This window comes from Cariama cristata, unplaced genomic scaffold, assembly GCF_000690535.1.
Source record: "Cariama cristata isolate BGI_N322 unplaced genomic scaffold, ASM69053v1 scaffold830, whole genome shotgun sequence".
NCBI classification, from domain to species: domain Eukaryota; kingdom Metazoa; phylum Chordata; class Aves; order Cariamiformes; family Cariamidae; genus Cariama; species Cariama cristata.
This window is the reverse complement of record NW_009593823.1, coordinates 23,436-45,739: the sequence shown is the minus strand read 5'-3', so window position 1 is coordinate 45,739 and position 22,304 is coordinate 23,436. Positions and strand designations below refer to the sequence as shown.

At 41.9% G+C, this 22,304-nt stretch overlaps 1 protein-coding gene across 1 annotated transcript in view; it reads right to left on the bottom strand.

The window, feature by feature from the left end:
* Positions 1-6,393: 6,393 nt before the first annotated feature.
* LOC104157964 (nesprin-2-like) overlaps positions 6,394-22,304 on the bottom strand; it is a gene marked incomplete at both ends in the record, with an annotated part of 38,090 nt that continues 22,179 nt past the window's right edge. Inside the window, 13 exons of the mRNA XM_009695516.1 lie at positions 6,394-6,483; positions 7,118-7,306; positions 7,800-7,928; positions 8,279-8,479; positions 11,166-11,377; positions 12,547-12,676; positions 13,601-13,737; positions 14,965-15,241; positions 16,076-16,270; positions 17,165-17,302; positions 18,658-18,840; positions 19,334-19,484; positions 19,640-19,827. Of these exons, the coding sequence (XP_009693818.1) occupies positions 6,394-6,483; positions 7,118-7,306; positions 7,800-7,928; positions 8,279-8,479; positions 11,166-11,377; positions 12,547-12,676; positions 13,601-13,737; positions 14,965-15,241; positions 16,076-16,270; positions 17,165-17,302; positions 18,658-18,840; positions 19,334-19,484; positions 19,640-19,827 (2,220 nt within the window). The remainder of the gene's footprint in view (positions 6,484-7,117; positions 7,307-7,799; positions 7,929-8,278; positions 8,480-11,165; positions 11,378-12,546; positions 12,677-13,600; positions 13,738-14,964; positions 15,242-16,075; positions 16,271-17,164; positions 17,303-18,657; positions 18,841-19,333; positions 19,485-19,639; positions 19,828-22,304) is intronic.

The window sequence follows — 22,304 nt, the reverse complement described above, 5'->3', positions numbered from 1 at the left end:
GTTCTTCTGCATTACTGAGCAACATGTCCAGCAGTTCCTCTCCTCTGGTTGGGCTCTCCATCACCCATACTAGATATTTGTCCTCAACACACTCCAGCAGTGCCCTGGAGTGCTTGCAGTTTGCTGTGCCACTTCTCCAGCAGACATCCGGGTGGTTGAAGTCCCCTATCAGGATCAGGGCCTGCAAATGTAGTTTAGAATTGCTTGCAGAAGATTCAAAATACGTATGTATAAACCGGCACAAAAGTTTGACGTGAAAGCTCAGCTTGAGCGTGCCAAGTATCGCTAACAGCCACGACTGAGGCCTCGAAAGGCACCATGATGCTGCTGCCGCTGCTGGCTGCTCTGATGGCTTTGGAGCCTAACTGTGTGTGGAAAGCAAGCCTGAGCTTTTCCCATTAAGCTAGACCCAAATGATTTTTAAAAGCTGGCCCAGAGAGCCTGCTTTTGTGCATCCAAGGTTGTTCTTTTGTCCAAATAATAGAAAATAGTTGTGCACTGATGAAATAGCTGCTCTTTCCTGGGATGTGCTTTAACCCACACATAGTAAAAATGCGGTTGTGATTATGGGGTTATTTCGATCTTAGCACAATGAGCACATGGCAAAGACGGATGGCACTCTTGCCCTTCCCCGCCCTTCCCCACCAAGGTAAGTGCCCATGGGAGGCAAGTTGCTCTTACCTTGAGAGCTAAAGTTAAAAACAAAGTATGGATTTGCATGGCTTCGTCTGAGGTGCCTTAAAGTGAGCACAGTCGGAGGGCCTGTCACAGGAATTACTGTTTTAGAGGGCTGAGTACTGATCAAATACAGATCCAATATATGTATCAGTATATTCTGTCCAGCTCTTTGCATGGCAGAGTAGCTTATCACCCCTGTTCCTGGCTGCTGTAAGCAAGCACAGCCAAGGACAGGCTCACCACCATGGCAATTGCTTTTAGTCTCAGCCTAGCTGTGGGCTCCACCAGTTCTTTCAGTGGTGCACGGTCCTGTGAGCTTTCGACACGCTCAGAGCTGGAAGTCATGGAACTGCCTTTGCTGTCATCACCATTTGTCTCAGAAGCAATCATTTGATGCTATTTATGTCCTGCGAGATAATGATTCAGCAAAGCAGTTAAGCAAAGCGGTGGCATCAGGTATACGGCTGGACTTGATGATCCTTGAGGTCTCTTCCAACCATAATGATTCTATGATTGATTCTATGTGGTTGCCTGTCGTGCTGACCCAGTGCTTAAACTGATGCTCAAGACAGTGTTGTAAAAGGGAATATGAAAAGCAAGTGGACTGCTAAAATACAGAAAATAAGTATTTACATTCACTTTTCACGGTGTTTTACTACTGAACTGAAGTGTGGCGAGTTAAATGACACACTGTTTCATAGCCAAGACCTCACTTTATTTATGATCTGAGTGGTTTTTAACTCTTTCCGTCTTTACACATAGCGGTCTCCTACAGTTCTCATGCATTGTTGAGTGTCAGCGATTTCATTTTAAGTGCATAAAGAAAATAAGATTGCTATGCTATAAAAATGCCAAGTTCTGTTGCTACCGCCTCAACACACAAAACCTTCTTCACTCATCATAATGTCATGTACTAAGGAGCTGGCGTAGCCATTAACAGTGCTTACTGCACATTTCCCATGTCTGTTTTCCCCAGAATTTTGAGCCCTATTTTGTATGTGGTTTTAGTTTCAACGTGTCTCTCTTGCTGCATGTTTGTAATGGAAATGGGTTTCTGACTGAAGTTGGTGCCTTTAAAAGTACTTTATGTATGTTATACTAAAGTGAAAAATAACCCCACAACCCCTCCCTTTCTCTCAGCTGCTCGTCAGTTCTGTGACCTTCCCGTATTTGTCTAGCGATGTGTTTCATTCAGCTGTAGATTGTTGTGGATGAATAAACAGGTATCATGAAACCTAAATATATGGCTTTTTGTTCTTTTTTTTTCCCTGCAGCGGAACTCAGCCTGGTTTCATGAGCATATAAAGTACGCGATCAGGGTGTCTGTGAATACAAGGGTCTCCTCCTTCCCTCCACACTCACTCCACAACCTGTCGGTCGATTTACTTTGCCAGGTACTCGAGGTCTCAGGACATGTCCCAGCACCAAGTGACTACTGATGATGGAGGTTGTGCCTCAGTGGTTCAGAGACTGGCAAATTTCACTGTAGGGAGGGCAAGTCATAAATAATAAACAAAGTGCTTCCCATGCTAGCAGAATTGTTGTTGACATTTTTTTTTTTTTTTGGGGGGGGGGGGCCGGTAGGTATAGCTGAAAAGAGATTGATGTCTCATCTCTCTGCCAAAGAACTAAGACTTTAACTCTAAACCAGTTTTGGCCTGGTTTCACTCCTACACACAACGCACGTGTAAAAGCGCGCAGACGCGTGCTTGGTCTTGCTATTGCCCTTGCTGTCATTTTTTTATCTTCTCCTCTTCAATGAACACTAACAGCCCAGTCCTGAGCGAGAGGACAACACTAAGAAATTGGTGGGTATGTATAATGACTTGTTTGAAGCAGACTTCAGTGTCAGCCTACAGCGCAGTGGTTATAACCAACTGGAAGTAAAACTATTTAAAATAGGCTTGGGGGAAAAAACATTTAAGTTATTTTCCCAGACTTTTTTTTTTTCCTGACATTTTCAGATAATTTCATGAAAGCTCCTCATTTTATACATTACATCAGCTCAACAATTTGATATAACTGTACATAATGAAAGGAAATTGCAGGCTCTGAAATTTTCTTTAGACCTTTTAACATTGTTCAAATTTTTTTTCCACTGCATAGGTTCTTTAATGGCAGAAGAACTGAATATCATGTCAGCAACTGACTATTAGTTCTCGGCAGAAAGGTTTGCATGGGCATTTGTGACAACCTGGCAATGAAATAATGGTTAGAGTTGGCTGACTTCTACAGCGACAGAAACTTAAATGAGCTTCATCTGAAAGTAATTGCTTTCCAAATACAAAATAGTGATGGCAGAGGGAGAGAGGAGAGTGTGTGTGTCGTGTGTGGCGAGGGACAGGGAGGATCCATCATTTCTCTCTGGATACAGCACTACTGAGAGAGCCGTAGCTCTGAAACTGGTAGCTGTGGGACACAGCTACACTGAGCAGCATGCTGGCTTACAGGCTGTGAAGCTGCCAGCTCTGGAAGTGCTGCCGGATCCGTGTGTCTTTAGCAGGCTGGAGCCTGGGCACTGCTACTTGAGACTGAGGTTGAGACACATCAGTATGGAGCTGGCCTATCTTGACCCCCATTTCAGCACAGAGTGTGGATGTAAGCTACTGTACAGTACCACCCCTAAAAAAGTGCCAAACTGTGAGCTTTGACTTTCCCAAACTATGCTGCTAACTTTGCAAGCTTAACTGCATCACAGTTCAAGTATTAGTCTAGTTTAATATTCTGGAAATAAACCATGCTTTTTTTTTGCCACCATGGCTGGGAAGAAGCTGTTGGTTTGCTACAGGGACTGTATTTCTCTGAACATAAGAATGCAAAGCAACTTGCTTCATAAATCACCCTGCCAGAAGATGAGGAATAGGCAACCACCCGTGGTGACAAGCATAGAAAAGGTAGGAGAATTCTCACAGGCTATTCATAAATCCTGTTTTCTATAGGTAAGCATTACAGAAATTGGCTAATTCCTGGGTGATTTTCACTGCAACCAAACCTCTTACTGTTGCACTGAGCTCTTCTTGACATGCACTTACCCCTCTCCAGCACTGCCATAACTCCTGGTTTAGAAAATCAGTTCCAGGGTGCGGAAATAGATCAGCATTTCAAATGTATAATAAGCATTAGTTGGTTCAGCTTTAGATTCTTCCCCAGGAAATGCCAGACAGTTGCAAAGGAATGGATCTGTGCCACCCAACACAGCCTCCACATCTGAATTTTTAACCTCTTGCTCTGACGAGACAGTGGTTATGCTGCTTCTGATACTCTTGCGTTAGCATCCACGTAAGTTGACTTCTACAGGAGTGGGAGGGTCAGGACTGTTGGACCATACAGTTGGTTGCCCCCCCCCCACCAGACACACTGATAGTCCCTGCAGACATTGGCAAAATTTTAATGACAGTATTTGAACTGTACAACCGAGAAGCAATGGCAATGCTGACTGTACACAGTGTTTCTCTAGCCATTGCTGAAGTGTCAGTTTCATTTTAAAGATGAAGCTTATAAAAATGCACAATTCTCTCCCAAGATACTGTACACTATTCAGCAGGTTAAAAACTGAAAAAATCTTTCATTAAAAAAGTCATTACATTATTTGTATACATCAGGGATAGTCTACACAATCATGTTCAACTAGAAAATATGTGCATTACAAACCATTTCCATGCAATACAACAATTTCTTATTTCAAAGTTGGTATAAAAAGACAACACAGCAGTGCTAACCACAAAAATACTATATGTAAAACAAAACAAATGTGCACCCTTTTACTGAACGTGTTAAGATGAATAAAATACAATAACAAAGATTGAAAAAGACGTAGATTTTTTTTGTTTCCACCAGGTGACTAAAGTACCAAGAGATACAGGTAACGTGAAGTGTGTGCAGGAATCATTTCAGACTAAGTGCCTCTTCAACTGCTTGCTTGTCATACTAACCCACGGCAGACTGCTGTGTTTAAGATCACTGTGATGTAGCTTCTGCAGCTAATAACTCAGTATTCAGTCACCTTGCAAACTTAAAAGTACTGCACCTATAAAATAGTGTATCTATTGCATCAAAATATAAAGTGTGTTGCTTACAGTTTAAAAATCTATAGAAAAAAGTTTGTTTTCCATACAAAAATGCTGAAATTTTGTCAAGATATACATTTTGAGATGTGAAATCAACACATTCCTTGCGACAAGGAAAGGAGACTATAAATGTGAGGCATATATATAGCTGCAGCAGCAACCTGTGCAGCAGTGTATACGATAAAGGGGTACTGTAGAGGCAAGTTTGGGGAACTAAAACAGCATAAAAGTTTATTTAATTATGAGACGTCACTCCTTGATTTATGCTAGCAGCAAAAAAAAGCACCGCAAAGAGTGTGTTTTGGTATAAATGAAGACTCGTGGGCTGCTTTCTAAGTTGGTGGAGGCCCACTGGTGTATAGCAGCATTGGATAGAAAGAACGGGCGAAGTTGTTTGCCTGGGTGCAGCTGTAGTCTTCCTCAGAAAATGGAATCAGGCAAGCCAGAAGTAAAAGCAGTAGAAAGAACAATTGAAGAGGTAAAGCGGCTCGTAACACACGGGAAAAGAAGGAGGGAGACCGAGGAGTTGCTTGAACAGGTTGTAGACGGCTTTTACCTCTGAAAAGGAGAAAAAAAGGGAACAAAAAAAAAGGCACTTCAGACTTTGAATTAAACAAGTTGTTTTAACTTCCTCTCCAGGGTTCACACTACCCTTCCAAGACAGGGCTGTGTATCTACAGGAACATGTACCACATATTAAACACTTCAACTGTAAGCTGGAAGTGTGCAACACTGCTCAGTGGGAAGCCAGCTGCTGGTTTGGGTTTACTGTCCTTACTACTGACGAAGGAACATTTATTTGAAATAACTTAGATCAGTGTACTTTTACCCTGTTTTTAGATGCAAACTTAACTTTTCCCAGCAGATAAACAAACCACTCTAAATACACATTGAAGTACAGAGGAAAGGCACCATTCAGACTGATTAGGCTCTTCTCTGCCCTGGCATTACTGAGATCTATCCCTTGAACAGCCCCTAACGTACTGGGGGTGAAGTTCTCCCTTTGTCCTTCATGGTCTGTTTGCAGCAAGTGGCTCTAAGCTGCAAGTTTCTTTTTCCAGGTATGCTGGTGGAATTAAAGGAAGCTTTAAACCTAAAATATTCCCCCATTTGGCACAAATAATATTTTCTTATGAGTAAAGACAAGCCAAAGTTACACATTGGCACATAGGTCTAGGACCAGGAGTGCTAAAAGAAACCATTCAACCATTCACCAAGGTGTAGGCCAGAGCTGGTAGGTAGAGGAGACACTACAGGGAGGCAGAAATCACCTCCGCCTGTATGTCAACCTATGAGGAACAGCTGCCCAGGTTTCTGCTGGCACTCAGCTCGCCTCTGCTGTTTTCACTATCTTCAACAGAACAGGCAAATATAAAATAATACCTTGTGCTGCTGCTGTTTCTGCCGTCTGCATTTCTCCTGACAGTGATCTGTTGAGAGAAACAGCTTTTAGTATCCAGGTTTCAGAAACTACAAGGAATTTCTCTTTCTAAAAAAAGACAGCTGCAGACTTTAAAGTCCTGTTGTAAATTCTGTAATAAGGTACACACATCTAAAAGGTAAAATGGTTACATCTGAGGAACTTTCAGGCTAAATATGCCAAAATATGCTATATGCTGATAGCAAAATACTAGAAAAAGATACTTGCCTTCTTCACAGCAGGGCTGGATTTCACTGTGACTGGATTATAGGCTCCTGAGTTCAAGTCATCTGGAACTCGCAGGAACGTTTTGGTATCCTAAAAGGTAACCACACCTTCCTCTTTAAAATGCATGTTCAAAACTCAAACCAGATCAAGTGCAAAGAGCCATCACTCATTGCCTCTCTAGATGCACAGCCCTTAGCCTCTTTAGATGTGCATAACCAGTGGTAAACAGATGCTCCAGTTCTCCAGCATAAAGAAATATTTTACTATGCACAACTCAAAGCAATTATGATGGAACAGGTGCGTACAGGTATTAACTGGAAAATAACTCTGACAGCTCTCAGGATAAGCAATGTATTGCTATGAACTACAACTCCTATGTGTTCATTACACACTCCTAGCTTGATACTTGGTATGGATCATAGGATAATTCAGGTTGGAAGGGACCTCAGGAAGTTCATCTAGTCCAACCTCCTGCTCAAAGCAAGGTCAGCTATGAGACCAGACCAAAAGCCTTACTTAAAGCTTTATCCTGTCTGCTCTTCAAACCCCTCAAGGATGGAAACTGCACAACCTCTCTGGGCAATCTGTTTCAATACCGTACTAGCCTCGTCGTCCTGAAGTTTTTCCTAGAGCCGGACTCAATTGTTCTTTTTTCAGCTCATGAAGGTGGAATTACTTTAGTTTCAAGTCATTCTTTTATACAAGTATTTAAACTCTGACTTACCAGATTTCCTTGTATTGTTTCTAAGCTATGTGAAACTTGTTCAACAAGCCGTTTCAGTTTCCTTCCAATTACATGGACCTTCTCATCAGCTTCAATGTAATCACTGTCTGATTTAAGCAGCAGGTTAGCAGTGAGCTCTTGAAGTGCGTTTACTTTAAGCTGTTGTTCCAGCAGCTCTTTCTCCAGTTGCTTAGAACAAATAAACAAAAAACAGTGCAACAGACTGTTACTCTCAACTTTAAGGATGTTCTCATAAAAGGAGGAACTCTGGAAGGCTTTAAAGAACAACTCAACCTGCCTGAGGATTCGCAATACATAGGAATGGCTATTACAGCTACATAGGAAATTAAGTTCTCTTGAGAGACTGGTTGTACCTGCTTGAACTAACATTTAGAAACAGTAACTTACCCGTATGGAAAAGACACTAAATCTTGGAAATTGGAAGTCTGACTCCAGCATAAAGACTGTTCATGAGGAACTTAACTATGATGAGCAATTATGGAAAAAATGCCTCATATAGGCAATCTCAGTTCATTTCAGAAACCAGCCATGTGTCTGAATACAGCAGGTTCAAGGACAGGCTGCCGACATCTTGAGAAATAAACATACTACTCTTCGTTTTGTTGTGAGAACTACTGACTCACTGCAAGAGCTGAGGTGCTGCAGTTAAGATCACACTTACCATTAACTGCTTTTGGCATTCCAGTATTGTATTCAGATCAGCATTTGGATCTGTGATTTGTGCTTCACTCCTTCGGCTATCAGCACTTGCTAACCACAGCATTAGGTTTTGGCTCTGATCATGGAAGTCCTAGAGGAACAAAAGATTTGCACATAAGAGAAAAACCACTTTTGCAGTGCTTTCACCTGGCTTTGCCTACAAAACCAGCCCAGATTAAACAGATTCACGATTAGTGAGGCTACAGCAACCTAGTTAAACTGTTCCACTTATGTAATAAAAGAGTATTATGCAGTTGAAAGATATTTTACCAAACCCTTTAAACCCAACAGAGTCAAGTTTGTAAGAAAATTAAGTGTCTTGGATTCTGAGTAACCGTTTCACTGATGTGCAGGAATTACCCTCTGCCCTCTCCCCTTAGTTACCCCTCAGTAGCACCCTAAAGAGGAGTTCCCCCTTATAAGGTGGCACGTGGTATGCACCTGGCAATGCAGTAGGGCTTGTTGCAATCCTTTCCTCCAGTTGTCCAATGCATGAGCTGCTTTCTCCCAATGCAAGTTCACCTTCCGAAGCCTGTTCTGAAGCTCTTTGAACTCTGTGCTATCCGCTTTCTGGAATTCTTTGCTGCTCAGGTTAACGGAAAGCACCACTGCCTTGTAGTTATCAAATGCTTTAAGCATGTCCTGGAAGAAAAAGAGGATTAGGAGCTTCTATGAATGATGAAAAACATGTTGTTTATTTACAATAAAACTACCCCCTCAAAAGAATCACAGGTATTGGGGAAAGGTGTTTGAATCTGGTGGCTTTTCAGATACTGCCAAGGAACATATTAAGGTAGGTGGCCTTTTCATTTTTTATTTATTTATCTTTTTTGAAGCCAAAACCTTCACTTTGAAGAAAACAAATCTGGTTGGGCTCACGCTTCTCCCTTAGTCACAGGCATTATGGCTTAATCCACATCTGCCCTTCATTCCTCTGAGCTGTCTTTCCCTGACATTTGGACAAATATTCCCATAGGTCATCACATGGTATTTCCTCTTGATTTATAAAGGTTTTGCTGCCTCGGAATCCTAGAATAATGCAGAAAGTGACATCTGGAGGTCTGTACTCCATCCTCCTGCTCCAAGTAGGGTCAACTTCAAACTCAGAGCAGGCTGCTCAGGGCCTCATCCAGTCAAACTTTGAGTATCTCTCAGGATGGAGATTCCCCATCCCCTCTGGGCCCCTCATCCCACACCAGGCCACCCCATTGTGAGAAATTCTTTTCATTTTCTTTAGTCAAGAGTTTCTGTCAGCCCATTTCTCTGACTTGTCAAAGTCCCCCTAAATGGCAGTCCTGGCTGCTATCCTCCTCTCCCTTAAAATTGCAGGGGGTAATAACATAGAATTTGCGAAGTCATGGCTGTATCATCTAACCACCTTTACCTTAAGGTAGAGCCTGTATTTTTGAAGGCTTTTTAAAAAAATGAATGCCAAACAATACCTCATACCCTCGAGAAGTTTACAGTTTGAATCAAGGGTACTCAGTCTTTTTCAAGTTGTGGGCTCTTGCACTAGAAAAGTAAGAGCTGCAGGATGAGTCCTGCATCAACACAGCTCAGATTGCTTTTTAGCAGCCTTTCTATTTCTAACTAAGTGTCAATCTACATATTCTCAAGATCTGCATCCCACTTGTTGAAAACTGCTGATCTAAATTACAATTTGCCCAACAAAGAACCCTTTCTCCTTCCTTCAAGCAACAAAGTTTCTTTCCATATCAGACAATACAAACGGTCCATCTCAGACTTCTAAATACTAGTAAGGCAGTCTGCAGCCAGACTGGCTTTATCCTTATCCAGGGCAATTGGGATGTCCTGACAACTCATGAAATTCACATCTTAGAGCATGCTGGCTCTTTTAGACACCCATAGAAAGCCAAGCTGTCCGAAAAGGAGATTTACAGCCAGCTGGATTCCTCTTAAGAAACTGCAGACAAAAGAAGGACAAGTGAAGCTCTAGTCCTTGAAAAGGTCACCCAACTCCAGCCTGAAGGGAAGCACCTCCCTCCACTTGCAATGCATCACCAAACCTTTCCTAGTCCTCGGTGCCTAAGCCAGATGGGCTGATGGAATCAGAGTCATCCTTACTGGAGCACAGAGTCATTCTCCCTTGCCTAATGACTACGCAAGGACCTGTAGGCTTAAGCACCCTCTCAACGTGCCTAAGAAACCCCTCCTCTGTCCTGTAGAGTGTCTTGTTTGTGAGCATCATCCCAAGTGTAATGCCAAACTGACCAGTAGCCTCAGGATTTGGGTGACTCCATACGAGGCTGCTGGCAGAAGGGTGAGAACACAGGGATTTTGCACTCCCACAAGTGTTAGCAACACTCGCTCTCTCAGAGTTCAACCTGAGGCATTTTGTTACCGAAGTCCTAGGGACCTAGCACTTACACGCACCCTGGTAACCTGCTGGTTCAACTTGCAGACTTGACTTAGTCCTAATTTATGGAAGTTGAGCGTCACAGCAGGCAACATCTCATGAACACACATGTAGAGAAACATTCATGTTATTGTTTCTCTAACGGTTCTATTACGTGGCTGAAGATTAGCAGAGACTGGATTTGTTTATTGTTTTGAACTAATACATTCTATTCAGTAAGAAATCTGCATTTGCTAAGTGAAAAAATGCAACTGCATGTTTTGAAAGGATATGTCCTTCAACTATTGGACAAAGGTGCTACTTAGAGCTAAGATTTTTTGCAAACACCATATTGCTAAAAACCACAGCTGTAGAGCAGATCTTTCTCAGCCTCCCTGTTGGAGCTACAACCCTCCCCCCCTTAATTCAATTACAGAAAAAAATCAGCCTAGACTTTGCAGCCTGTAGACCTGGCTAATTTTCTATCTGTTTCTAGTTTGCACAGAGCGGAATGGCAAAGAACAAGGAAAAAATGCTAGTATTGCTGCTCAGAATACCCAACCCCCCAAGATAAGGCCTGACCCTAAGCATCTGGGGAGTCTAAGCCTTCATTATTTAGCTTTTTTCTAAGTTTGTCTTCTAAAACAAATGGCCTAAAAAAGAGAAGTCTGGGGCTGAATGTTTTGTTTGAGAGAGAATAAGGTGTCTCTGCAAGAAAACAGAAAGGGAGAGGTTTTTATTTCAGCCTGGCTGCCTGTTGTACCCAGGCATATTGCCTGCAAATCTCTGCATATGAAGACAGAAGCACCTTGCTTAACTACTCTCTTTAGTCCTCTTAGCTGAAAACAGCTTAGCTCCTCTGTGGCATATGCCCATTGTTATTAGCATTCATGCTGCTGACAGATCCTAGGAGCACAAAGACAATGATAAAGAGCATCTTGAAATCCCACTTCTCAGTATGCCGTAACTTACTTTCAGTTTCTTGACCCTTTGTTCCAACACCCTCATGCTGCTTGGAGGTTTCACTTTTTGCAGCTCTTCCAGCTCTTCCTCAGTTTTATCAAGCCAAGCAGAGACGTCACTGAGATCTGAGTTCAGCTGCTGCCACTGATGCAATTTCTGTTTCATCCTAAGTTTATTTCTGAGGTCTTGAGCTTGGATGAGCTCCCACCTACCAATAATGCCTACAAATGATAGAACAACAAACATGTAAATCTTCTGTAAGGTGAAGAGCGTGTAAAACAGATGCAAGGAGTTTGAGTAAATTATTCTCCAATCTACTCAAGGCCAAATAATTGCTACCATGTACTCCTGTTACCCAGACACATTTTTTCTTGAGATTCTGCAGTCTGTAAGTTTCGTATTACTGGTCAAGTTATCCACATAGTAATGCTACACAGGACTTTAATCACATTAACTGAAGATTTTTAATTCACTTGGAAGAATAGAGCAAATCTAAGGAGACAGAATTCAATGTGCTCAGTTGTGATTTGGCAGACATCAAAATTCATCATGGGACAAAATATGATCCAGCAGTCAGGAGTTTGGTTTATGTTTCGCCAATTCAGTGCCAAAGGAGATGGAGATGCCACCTGTGCGATTACTAACACTATTTCTGGAAGCACATCTAAGCCCTTCTCAGAGGCTATTCATCCCCTGTATGGGACTCAGCCCTGGTCCATTTGTGAGACCAAAGACATAAACTAAGTAAGCTGCTGCATATAGCTGCAGTCTTCTTTTTATCACTTGATTCACTTTTGTGATTGCAGTACAGATATGTTATTACAATCTCAAGCACCTGAGATCAGGAATGAGGTCCTAAAAGGTTAAGAGAACCAGCTTGTTGGCCTATTTGGAAGAAAGGACCACAGCGAAGACAGTGAAGAACACAATACATTACCAGCTTTGACAAACCATTTCTGTAAATGGGAGCTGTAGAATCTTGTTATATGGAGTACCAATAACTGAGAAAACGAACTATAGCAATCTTATTTTAGACAGACACACACTTCTTTGGTTTGAAATCTGACTAAAAGTCTCTGAAGTATTCAGTATCATACAAAAGTGAAATTGTTCCCATTCGTTCCAATCAGCAAAGAGACAGAAATATATTATGAGTGATAAAAATCTCAATTCTGGCAGAAAATGTTAGAGTTTAGAACAGCAAACACAGGTTGGACAGTATTGGGTGAGAAGGCAGCTCAACGAATCTTAGCAAAATACACTAATTTAGAGGTTTGCTTCTATTTTGTTCCCAAGGCAAATGTGCTGCCTTTGTGCCACCTCTGCTTTGCCTCCTCCAGAGTCACAGAACAAACACCACAGCACCAAAGCCACTCCTAATGCTCTGTACCTGACTGCTTCTCCAAAGCTGCTATGTTTGCAAGCTCTTGGTCATCTTGAGGTTCTTCATCGCTCCTGTAAGCAGATGTAATTTTCTCCTTGTTGAGGCTGCTGCTGCTTGCAGAGCTGAGCTGCTTCACCTGGAATGACATTTTGGTGGGTAAGCCCTCCAGGTTAATAAGCTGTCAAAGGTCAAACTTAATTTGTGTTACTTTGGGATGGCCTGGTTGCCGCTGAGCTTTTGCGTGTCAGATTTAGCACGGGGCTTCTGCAACTTTGCTAACAGTTTATACCACCTCTCTGTGCCTTCTCAGTGAACAAACACACATCATAGTCACGCTACAAGACTGGACATGGCAAATTAATTGCTTTTGCACTACATGTACCAGACAACGGACATTTGCTGATGCTCTTTGTTGGGATTCTGGGTCTTGGTAATATTGACACTAAGGCTCAAAGACTGGATTAATGATGACAAAAGCAGCCAGACACCAGTACCATCTCGTGCCTGAAGAATGCTGACAACTAGTCCACATCCACTGAGCCTGGCAGTTGCTGGCAAAGTCATGGCTGGCCATCCAGCTACCAAGGCTGAGGTATTGGCATTGTGCTACCATTTTGGCACATTTTTTAGTGCCTAGAAACAGGTTAAATGGTGGGTTGCATGCTAGAAAAGCACTCTTCCAACCAGTCCGCTTAGGAAAGGGAGATATGTCAGTAAGTATGAAGGGAGGGTATTCACATCCTGTCCTTACAGGGAGTTAAATTCTCCTAGACTTGACCTCTGACAAGAGAAGAAGTAAGTTCCTCCAGACACTGACTCTGACCAGGAGCCTAACAGGATTGCTCCGAATTGCTTTAAAAAAGTTTTTCTAGCGAGCGGATAGAGACTCTCACTGGTTACCTGAGCCACCAGAAATAATGTCTAAGTTTGCATAAGGTGAACATTCTCCCTACAACTAATCTTTTCCTTGATGCTGGAAGAGGGAAGAGGATGGAGTTACATAGGAACAACAAACAGGCTGTGCAGTACAGGTTCAGTGCCCGCGGAGCCTCCAACTCACATAGTCTGGCTTATAGGGAGTACTTGTCTCCGGACCAGATGACACATTTTCAACTATCTCTGCCTGGTTGTATTGATGTTTCCTGCAGACTGGATTATCTGGAGAATGCCAAGGATGAGCTTCTGAAACAGACTTTCCTGAAACAAATAAAACCAAAATCATACGCCATGAGTGCAAAATCCCATCTTCACAAGAAAGCTGTTGCTTTGTATTAAGTTAGAAAAGCGCTTTAAATAAAATGGCATCAAGTTACGGCATAAAAATGACAGTTTTGCAGCTTTCCTTGCAAAGCATGCACATTTGCAAAACATCAACAGTGTTTCAAAGGTAATGAGATGAGAGCCATGCAGTTACGGGACATTCTGTTTTCTTCTGGAAAATGCCTCAATACAGGTATAAGTATTCAAAAAAATAAAAGAAAAAGGCTGCACTGTGGTTTTAGAAAGTTTGCACCCCAACAATACTATCTCACATCTGCAACACATTTCAGTAGGGACAAATATAGACATGTCCTAATTTGGAGAACATTTGTTCTGGATTTAACAGACAGGACACACACAGTTCTGTCATGCACAAAACACAAAAAATACTCGCAGAGTTGCAACTATTGCCTTCAGTAATTATATAATCAAAATTAGAAACAACCAAAAACGTGATACTACCGAGAGCAAACCACCAAGAAAGTACCAAAAGACTTTGGATCAATACAATGAAATGCACATTAACCACCTCGGCATTTACCAGTCAAAATCTAAATGGTATGTTCTTGACTGTTTTCTAATGTATATGTGAATACTGCAGCGTAAGAACACCATGGCAGGATGAGACATGGTGTCCACACAAGGCAGGAAGTCAGACATTACATATGAGAGAGGTTGAGGAATATAGCGTGCAGCACAGGGAGATTGCCATGTTCAGACACATGCATTAGCAGGTGCCTACCAGAAGATGCTTTCAAAGTTTTTGTGGTCATTTTAAGATATGCCTCAGGATTTTCAGTGATTTCTACATCTGAAAAAAGAACAATGTCATTTTCCTCACTATTCAATATTTTCCAACAAACAACTGAAACAATGAGGGACAGCAAAGACAAAGAACAAAATAAGTTGTTGGTACTATTTTCATCAAACATTCTTAAAAAGTAAGGTTTCTAAAGTCCTTATGTTTCTGAAAATGTAAGCTTGGTTTAGACAATATCATTCCCTTCATCAAGATATCTAAGAGATGAGACTGCTCACAGCTATTAACAGTACTCGAAAACCAACCAACAACGTGGGAGCAAGACCTCAATCCCCCTCCCTTCCCACACAGGGACATCCTGCAGTTGTCCATGACAAAACAAACAGCTGGCAATAGGTTCTCACCTGACAGAGCACTGTAGTATGATGCGTCTTCGTCTTCATGAGAAGAAGAACCTCCCAAATCACCTGTGTGATCCCACTCGAGTGAGATGGAGTCAACACTGACAGGGGTTTCACAGCCTGATCTTTCATGACCTTCAGTAGGGGCCGTAAGATGGCAAAGGGACTGTGACGACAGCCCCTCGCTGATGGCCGTCTCATGCCAGGGATCATTCTGGATTTCTCTGGAGTCTTCTGGATCTGTCTCACTTTCAGAGGTCTCTTTTTCATCGTCCCATCCCTACAAATAAATAACAATTATTACATACGAATAAGATTTACAATAGATCTGCACTGCTTAATGAGCTAATGATCAAGCCACACAGTACTACTGGGGACTGTTTTGCAGTCAGCTGCAGTAATCGAAGACCATGTGCCTAAAATTAAAGGTAAGCACTATTCCTGCCTCCTTCCTCTTTTGCAAAAACAATCCTCACATCAGCAGCTACCTCCCTCTTTCAAGACACTCAACGACCACCATAACCTCTCTCTAGTTTGCAGGGAGGGGTAGCCAGTTCCAAATGGACTGCACAGGTCAGCAAAGAAATGATGCTCAGGCAGTGGTGAACAGCTGCTCATACAAGTTCATGCTACTTCCTCTACCTGGCTTTCTTTTTGAGCCAAAGCAAACTGAGAATCATCTAAACATTCCCAATGAAAAGTAAAGAGCACGCTGTTCCCCATTCAAGGTTCTCACAAGAAAGTGGATGAGATGGAGCCTTACAAACAAATCCATGAAGAGATATTCTAAGCATGTTATTGAAATTGAAGAAAACAAAGTCATATTAAAAACATCAAAAAAGCTTTTGAAGCCCTCAAACCACTACTATCTGAATATCAACCCTGTGAACTACTTCCATACTCTCATCCAGATTCTGCAGATGGAGTCCCAACAGGAGAGGCATGAGAAGACGAGACTGGTCACAAAGATTCAGCAAAGCTGGCACTACTACTGAGAAGCTCCTGACCCCTTTGAGCTCAAACCACTCAGTCAAGCTGCTAGGGATAAGCAATGAGCATTGCAGTTCAAATAACAAAATCTTGCTAAAGCATCAAAACAACTGTTGCTTCTTACAGGATGCCTTGAAGTCAGTCTTTCATGGAACCGGGCAACTCGCCCAAACACTTCCTGACAGTATCGATGAAGTTCTTCCAATTCATCTTCAATGAGGGTAGCATCCAAAGGTTCACTCTTCTGAATCAACTGCTCCCCAAAAACGATTAGCTGATCAATCTTATCGGTATTTAGTGTTATTTCCTGCTGGAAACCCTATTTGGAACATATAAGAGAAATAATTATTTCTGCAACACCCCTTTCTAGCCTAAGGTTTGTCCTCTTCTTGCTCACTGCAGTGAAAGAGAAGCAGCAATTGACATTGTTGTCTAATTTCATTTGGCAAATATCTTTTTACTCAAGAGGTCCAAAGGTTTGTTTTATTAGCAGGATTACAGTTTCAAATGAAGTGGCATCTTCTGCCCACGTGTACATCAATATGATTGCAGTGTCCTGAGCCTGCAGGGGATCACGATACGAGAGTTCAGCTAATCAGAGTTTATTTTTCTGCTGGGTATATACAACCTTTTTCTCAGTAGCAAAGAAGTTTGGCTGGTTGGGCTTCCAGCCCAGTAAATCTACATCCCGAAACAATTAACAGCGCAGGGAGAAAGGAGAAATGAGCATACAACCAGGTAGCAAAGAACTAGTATGTTCTTTAGAATCATTGCACACGCCTGCTGTCTTATTTCTGTTGAAAGTCCTAGCTACGAAAAATGCACTCAGGAGGAGAGATCCTACCTTAATGCCAATTTAAAAAAAATTCTCACCAGAAAAAAATCGCCCAAATTTAGCAATGTAGCTTTTACTGTTAACCTGCACAAGCTCCTTTCCATGCCAGATATCACTGTCACTAACACTTGGTGTTAGGAGAAAATGGCAGGATAGAACTGAGCTTGAACACTGAATCTGAATTTAAACACTGTACAGTTTAATCTTGATTCAGAGGATAAGTCTTAACAATTTACTGGTGTCTTAAAACAAATATAGCCCTACAGAGATCTGTTGGCTATTGTGAAGTTCCGGAAAAGCGGATGATTCTGTCAAGACAGGGCAGACCAATAGGATCAGCTGGGCTATATTAAACAACTGTTTTATAAGGATACGTACATTTAACTGGCGCATTTTGTCATCAAAGTTACTTTTTGAGAAGTGCTCCACGTTTGTCAGCTGGAGGTCCATTTCTGTGAGCCAAACAAGGATGCTTTCCCTCGAGGCCTCAAACTCATCTCTCCGATTGGTGAAGTGCTGAATAGGAAGAAGGGAGTCAGTGTTATAAGACTTCAACTACTTAAAGATGGTCACAGGAGCCCTCTGACAACAGTGTTTTGTTTCAAAACTGCTGTTCACCTTCAAGGCCTTCAAGGGCACAAATGACAGCATGCCATGTAGGAAAACTGTCCCATTCCCATGGTGATGTCGGAACAAAGTGTCCTATGTTAGTACACTATTCGTATGGGAGAGGGTATAAAACTCCAGCAGTGCAAGATGCTTCTATAAAATTATATTCTTGCTTCCACACTGTATACCTTCTCCCTCATCATTATACCAGTGTAACAGTTACTTGGACTCAGGTTTAACATCCAATTTGTTCTAAATTTAGAAGAAAGATAGACAAAGGAAGCAAGCCCCATCTCTAATTACAGTAATTAGAACTATGACATTAAAATCAGTAAAACAATGGAGAAGCTGGATCATGGATGACCATGCCAGTGTAATTAATGCATCATTTAGCGTGGAAGCCAGGAGGAGCTGTCTCTGCTGCCACCTCCCACAGAAGCTGCTAACAGACATGCAGCTTGCAGTGCCTCAGTTCTCCTCGGTGGGGTGGATTTACGGTTCAGGAAGGGGATCATATAACATCTCAAACACAACACCTCCTAACTGCACAGATCAAACCCCATCAGCGCTCTCAGTGTCTCATCCACTGACTTTTGGGATCTAATAGTTTCCTCTGTCAATTGCTTGCAGCACTGCTGTATTTAAAAATCAGGCAGTGACAAGTTTCCCCTAGGGAACAGCACAGAGTATCTGCCTAGAGATGGGTTTAACTTGACAAGCAGGACACTTCTTTGAAGTGTCACATATACACTCTTCGACAACATTCCTCTGTCAGGCACAGAGCACAGCAGAAGCCAGTGACAGCAGCATGCCTCTTCACCACATCTCCAAGTTTAAATCCTTGTAGGTGAATCATAACTTGGCATAAAGTAGAGCTGCATTGTAAACTCCAAACGGTATTAGCACTGGGGCCCTTTTGCCTCTCTGCCTCTAATTTATGGAGAAGTGCAAGTGCATGAAAGCATCCACCCATGACATGACTGGATAAGAGGAGAGCGGGATAGGAGCAGTACAGCCTGCAACACATCTTCCAAAATTTGCACCCATTCTTCCCTTATGCTTCCTCAACTACCAAGAACCCATCTACCAAGGACATGTTTATGCCATGTACTTGGTGACCTTTCCAGAGCTGCTCTCCTGCACTTGGTAGTTCAAGATACAAACCAACACAAGACAGTTGCTCCAGTATGTGTTTTGCCCTTGGGTAATTCCTACAGAAACTTGCAAGTGCTCCTCACTCCCTCACCCCACCATGCAATTACCTTGAGTCTCCTCAGAATGGCAGCGACTCGTTTCTGGAGATTATCCCAGCGCTGGTTGCCTTCGTGTACCATCTGCTTCAACTTGCTGGCTGAGTCGGTGCGGTTCTCGCGGGCAAGGCGCCTGTACTGCTTATTGATCAGCTCCAGCTGAGTGAGTCGCTCATGAATTTGCCGTTGAAATGCCTGCAAGGCAAATCAATGAACTCAGCTCACTTGCTGATAAGAGAAAGGATCTGGATGATACTATCCATCAAGAGAGATGACGATGCCCTCCCCTTAAAAACAGACCTTCCAACTGCAAAATTAAATCCAGAGAAGCACCCATATTTTAAGTTATCTGCTCAGACTTAGCTCATTAGGAAAAGAAAGAAAAAAAATAAATTGACTCACAAAGTGCTTCTGCCTATAAAAAGTAAACCTTTAACTTATAAGCAGGATCTTGTCAGTTCAGAGCACTGGATTCTCCACATTAAAAAAAATTCTGGAGACAAATAAATCAGCCACACACCTAGCAGCCACACACTGGCGAAACTATTTATGTTCTCTACACCACCACCGCCGAACTGGCATTTTTCAGTGATCCAGGCATTTCACACAGCCAGTAAGACAATAAGCATTTAGCAGTCTGATCATTCAGTCTGCTGCTAAATAAAAAAAATGAAGTTAAAAAATTCACCTCAAATTTCTTCAGCTCCTCCTTTGCATATGTGTACAAAACCTCTGAAGAATTAGGCTTAGCTGCTGTCCTTTCAGATGATTTTAGCCAATCTTCAAAGCGAGAATAATCGTCCAAAAACCTCTGCCACAGGCGCCAGGTTTCCTCGATTCTGAGAGGGAGATGCAAAAATGGAAAGGTTTTATCACAAGTGATTAATTTTGGATTTTTTTTCTTTTCCAAAATTCATCTTGTGGCAAAAGCTACAGCACTTCTTCAAAATGCTGCCACAGGCTTCTTTAGGAGGGGTAAGAAAAAGAGACTTACTTCATTCGTCTTTCCATTGACATGGCGCAAATGTTTCTCCACCGTCTGTCCAAACTCCTGGTAGTCTGCTGGATGGAGTCACACTCTGTCTCATTAGCACATGCATCTGAATCGTGTAGCAGGACTTCACAAATATTAAATACAGATTCCACGCCTGCGGTGTGTTGCTCTATGTCTCGTTGCAGATCCTGCCATTGGCAAAAGAACAGCTTGAGTAGAAGGAAAAACGTGCAGCTAGACTTCAGACATAATCTTTCAAAATGCTGCAGAGGATGGGGAAAGAGCAATTTGTGTGTCAGGAAAAGCTTATTTAGGTCTAGAAAACAGACTTGCAGGATGAGCTGTGCAGATGACAGGCTGACAGGTGAGGACAGAACTGCCATGCAAAAAGGGATTGTCCAGATTTGGTTTCTCAGCAAAAGCTCAATCTTCTCATTAACAGTCTGGACAATTTTAATATGCATTCAAAATCCAAACCTTACACATACCGTAAACACATACTTCTTAATTTTGACAGTAAAAGATGACAGTGTCTCATATCAGCTTACTACACTGTAAGACTTGACAGAGAACTCGTAGTACAGTTCATGTACTTCAGTGACTATATGATCACAGGCTGATATCACAAAACACAGCACACAAGTAGCTGGTGTTACACTACTTTTCTTATTCCTTCTTGTAGAGCTCCTGTTTTGACAGACTATTTTAAAGGGTCTGGCAAAGACCCTTTGTTTAATCTACACTACAGGTTTCTTCTCCAGGGCCTGCATCTCCATCATAGTCTGGCCTCTTATTCTGTACCTATAACTACTCCTAAAGTCAGTGTAATTCAATAGCAGAAAAAGAAAGCCTTATCTAGATATTTCTTATTGAAAAGGTAGCTCTGTACAATGCTACCAACTGTAAATATTAATGAAATGACAATGTCCACTACAGTTCCATTTTTCCAATCCATTTCTGGTTTTCCTAATGAAGGATACAGAGACATTTGCTTGAATAACACTAGAACAACAAACACAAATGAATGTTTTTCTGACAACAGTGAAGAGAAACTCCCATTAAATGGTATTACTGATTTCAGTGAACAGATGAGGTAGACTTGGTTTTGCTCTAGACTTTCAAAACCAAAACAAACAAAAAAACCCCAAAATAGACACAGTTTTTAGTAAATACAAAAGGAGTTGAAGGAAGATCTTTCCTGAAGTCAAGAAGCTGCAAGGAGTTGAGTATCACCCAGTGGCAGCTTTCAGCAGTGTTGCATGGGTACCTGAAAGAAAAGCTGAGCCATAAATCATCAAAATTTGGCTTGTGGGATTTGTGGTAACGTACAGCTTTAAGGACTGTAGAAGGCAAAATATTTACATAGATTAGAGATTGCCAGAAACAGACCCAACATAATTTTTGACAGCTTATTAAAGATTCACAACTGTTTTCCAAGCAATAGGCAGCAGTGTCTTTTTAACACTTTACATCCGAGAGCAGGCTCTACCCCACTACTGGTACCTGGAGAGACTCTTCTGAATTCATTAAATTACACTGGATTTACAGCTGTATTAGTGAAAATGAGAATTCGGACCACAGATCACAAATCCACTCTACTTGTACTATGGTAACGTTGTTGACATGATCTCATTACTTTTGGTCATGCCTGAGTTCATGGAATAACCCTAGCTAGAATCCTTGCTGTTTTCCAAGCTGTTAATCCAGACGACCTGACTGTATTATGGTGAGATAAACATAACAAAGTAACGGGGCTAGGAACATACATTGAGCCCAAAAGGGTACTTTTCCTTCAACTCTGCATAGCATTGCCCAGAAAGCTTCAACAGACTACACGCTGCTAGACTTCTGCATTAGTGAAACAGCTTTGAAATCTTAAAATTAGTATTATTTATGTTTTAAACTTCACCCTTTAATTGAATAAACATTCCATAAAACATCTCTGTGGATTCACAATGCTTTTAAATGTCATTACTCAAGACTGAACAAGTAAAGCTTTTCCAGTCATGGATGTCAAATAAAAGCAGCCTGTAGGGCATATTTCTCACCATCACTCTGCTCTTGCTGAAATAATTGTTCAGATAAAACCAGGAAAGCTATTTTTACTTGTTGTGTTCAGATAAAGGTTTCTCTAATGCAGAGCGAAATAGTTCTTTTTAAACTGTGGTCTTTTTAGTCAGCACAGTCTTCTCACTCAACCTGCTAAAAGGTTACAGTAGAAGGAGTCTAGATGGGCCCAGAGGTCTGTGTTTGAAACAGAATCCAAACAACAAAGCAGTAAGTAGCTCTGAGCAGCAAATGATGGCTCTTCCAGCGTGCCAAAGCTTGAATGCTCATAATAAAAATAAATTCGTTTGGACACAATTCCTTTGTGCCTCACATTCTTCACTGCCTGGAAATTTATCACAGCCTTTGAGAACGCAAAAGGTTTGAATGGGGTGAAAAATATTTCCTTGTTGTTTACATGGCCATTCACAATGCAGATGAAACCATTAGAGGCACTGGGCCAAGGCTTCTGGTGTTTGACCAACTCCTGTAGTGGAGTCGGTGGGAGCCACCTCCACTCCTGTCGCAGAGAAGTTGGCCCTTCCTGCGATGCCTGGGACATGAGTGGATGGAGAGCCCCGTGAACCAGCAGAGAACACAGCCCTCCGGTCTGGGTCCC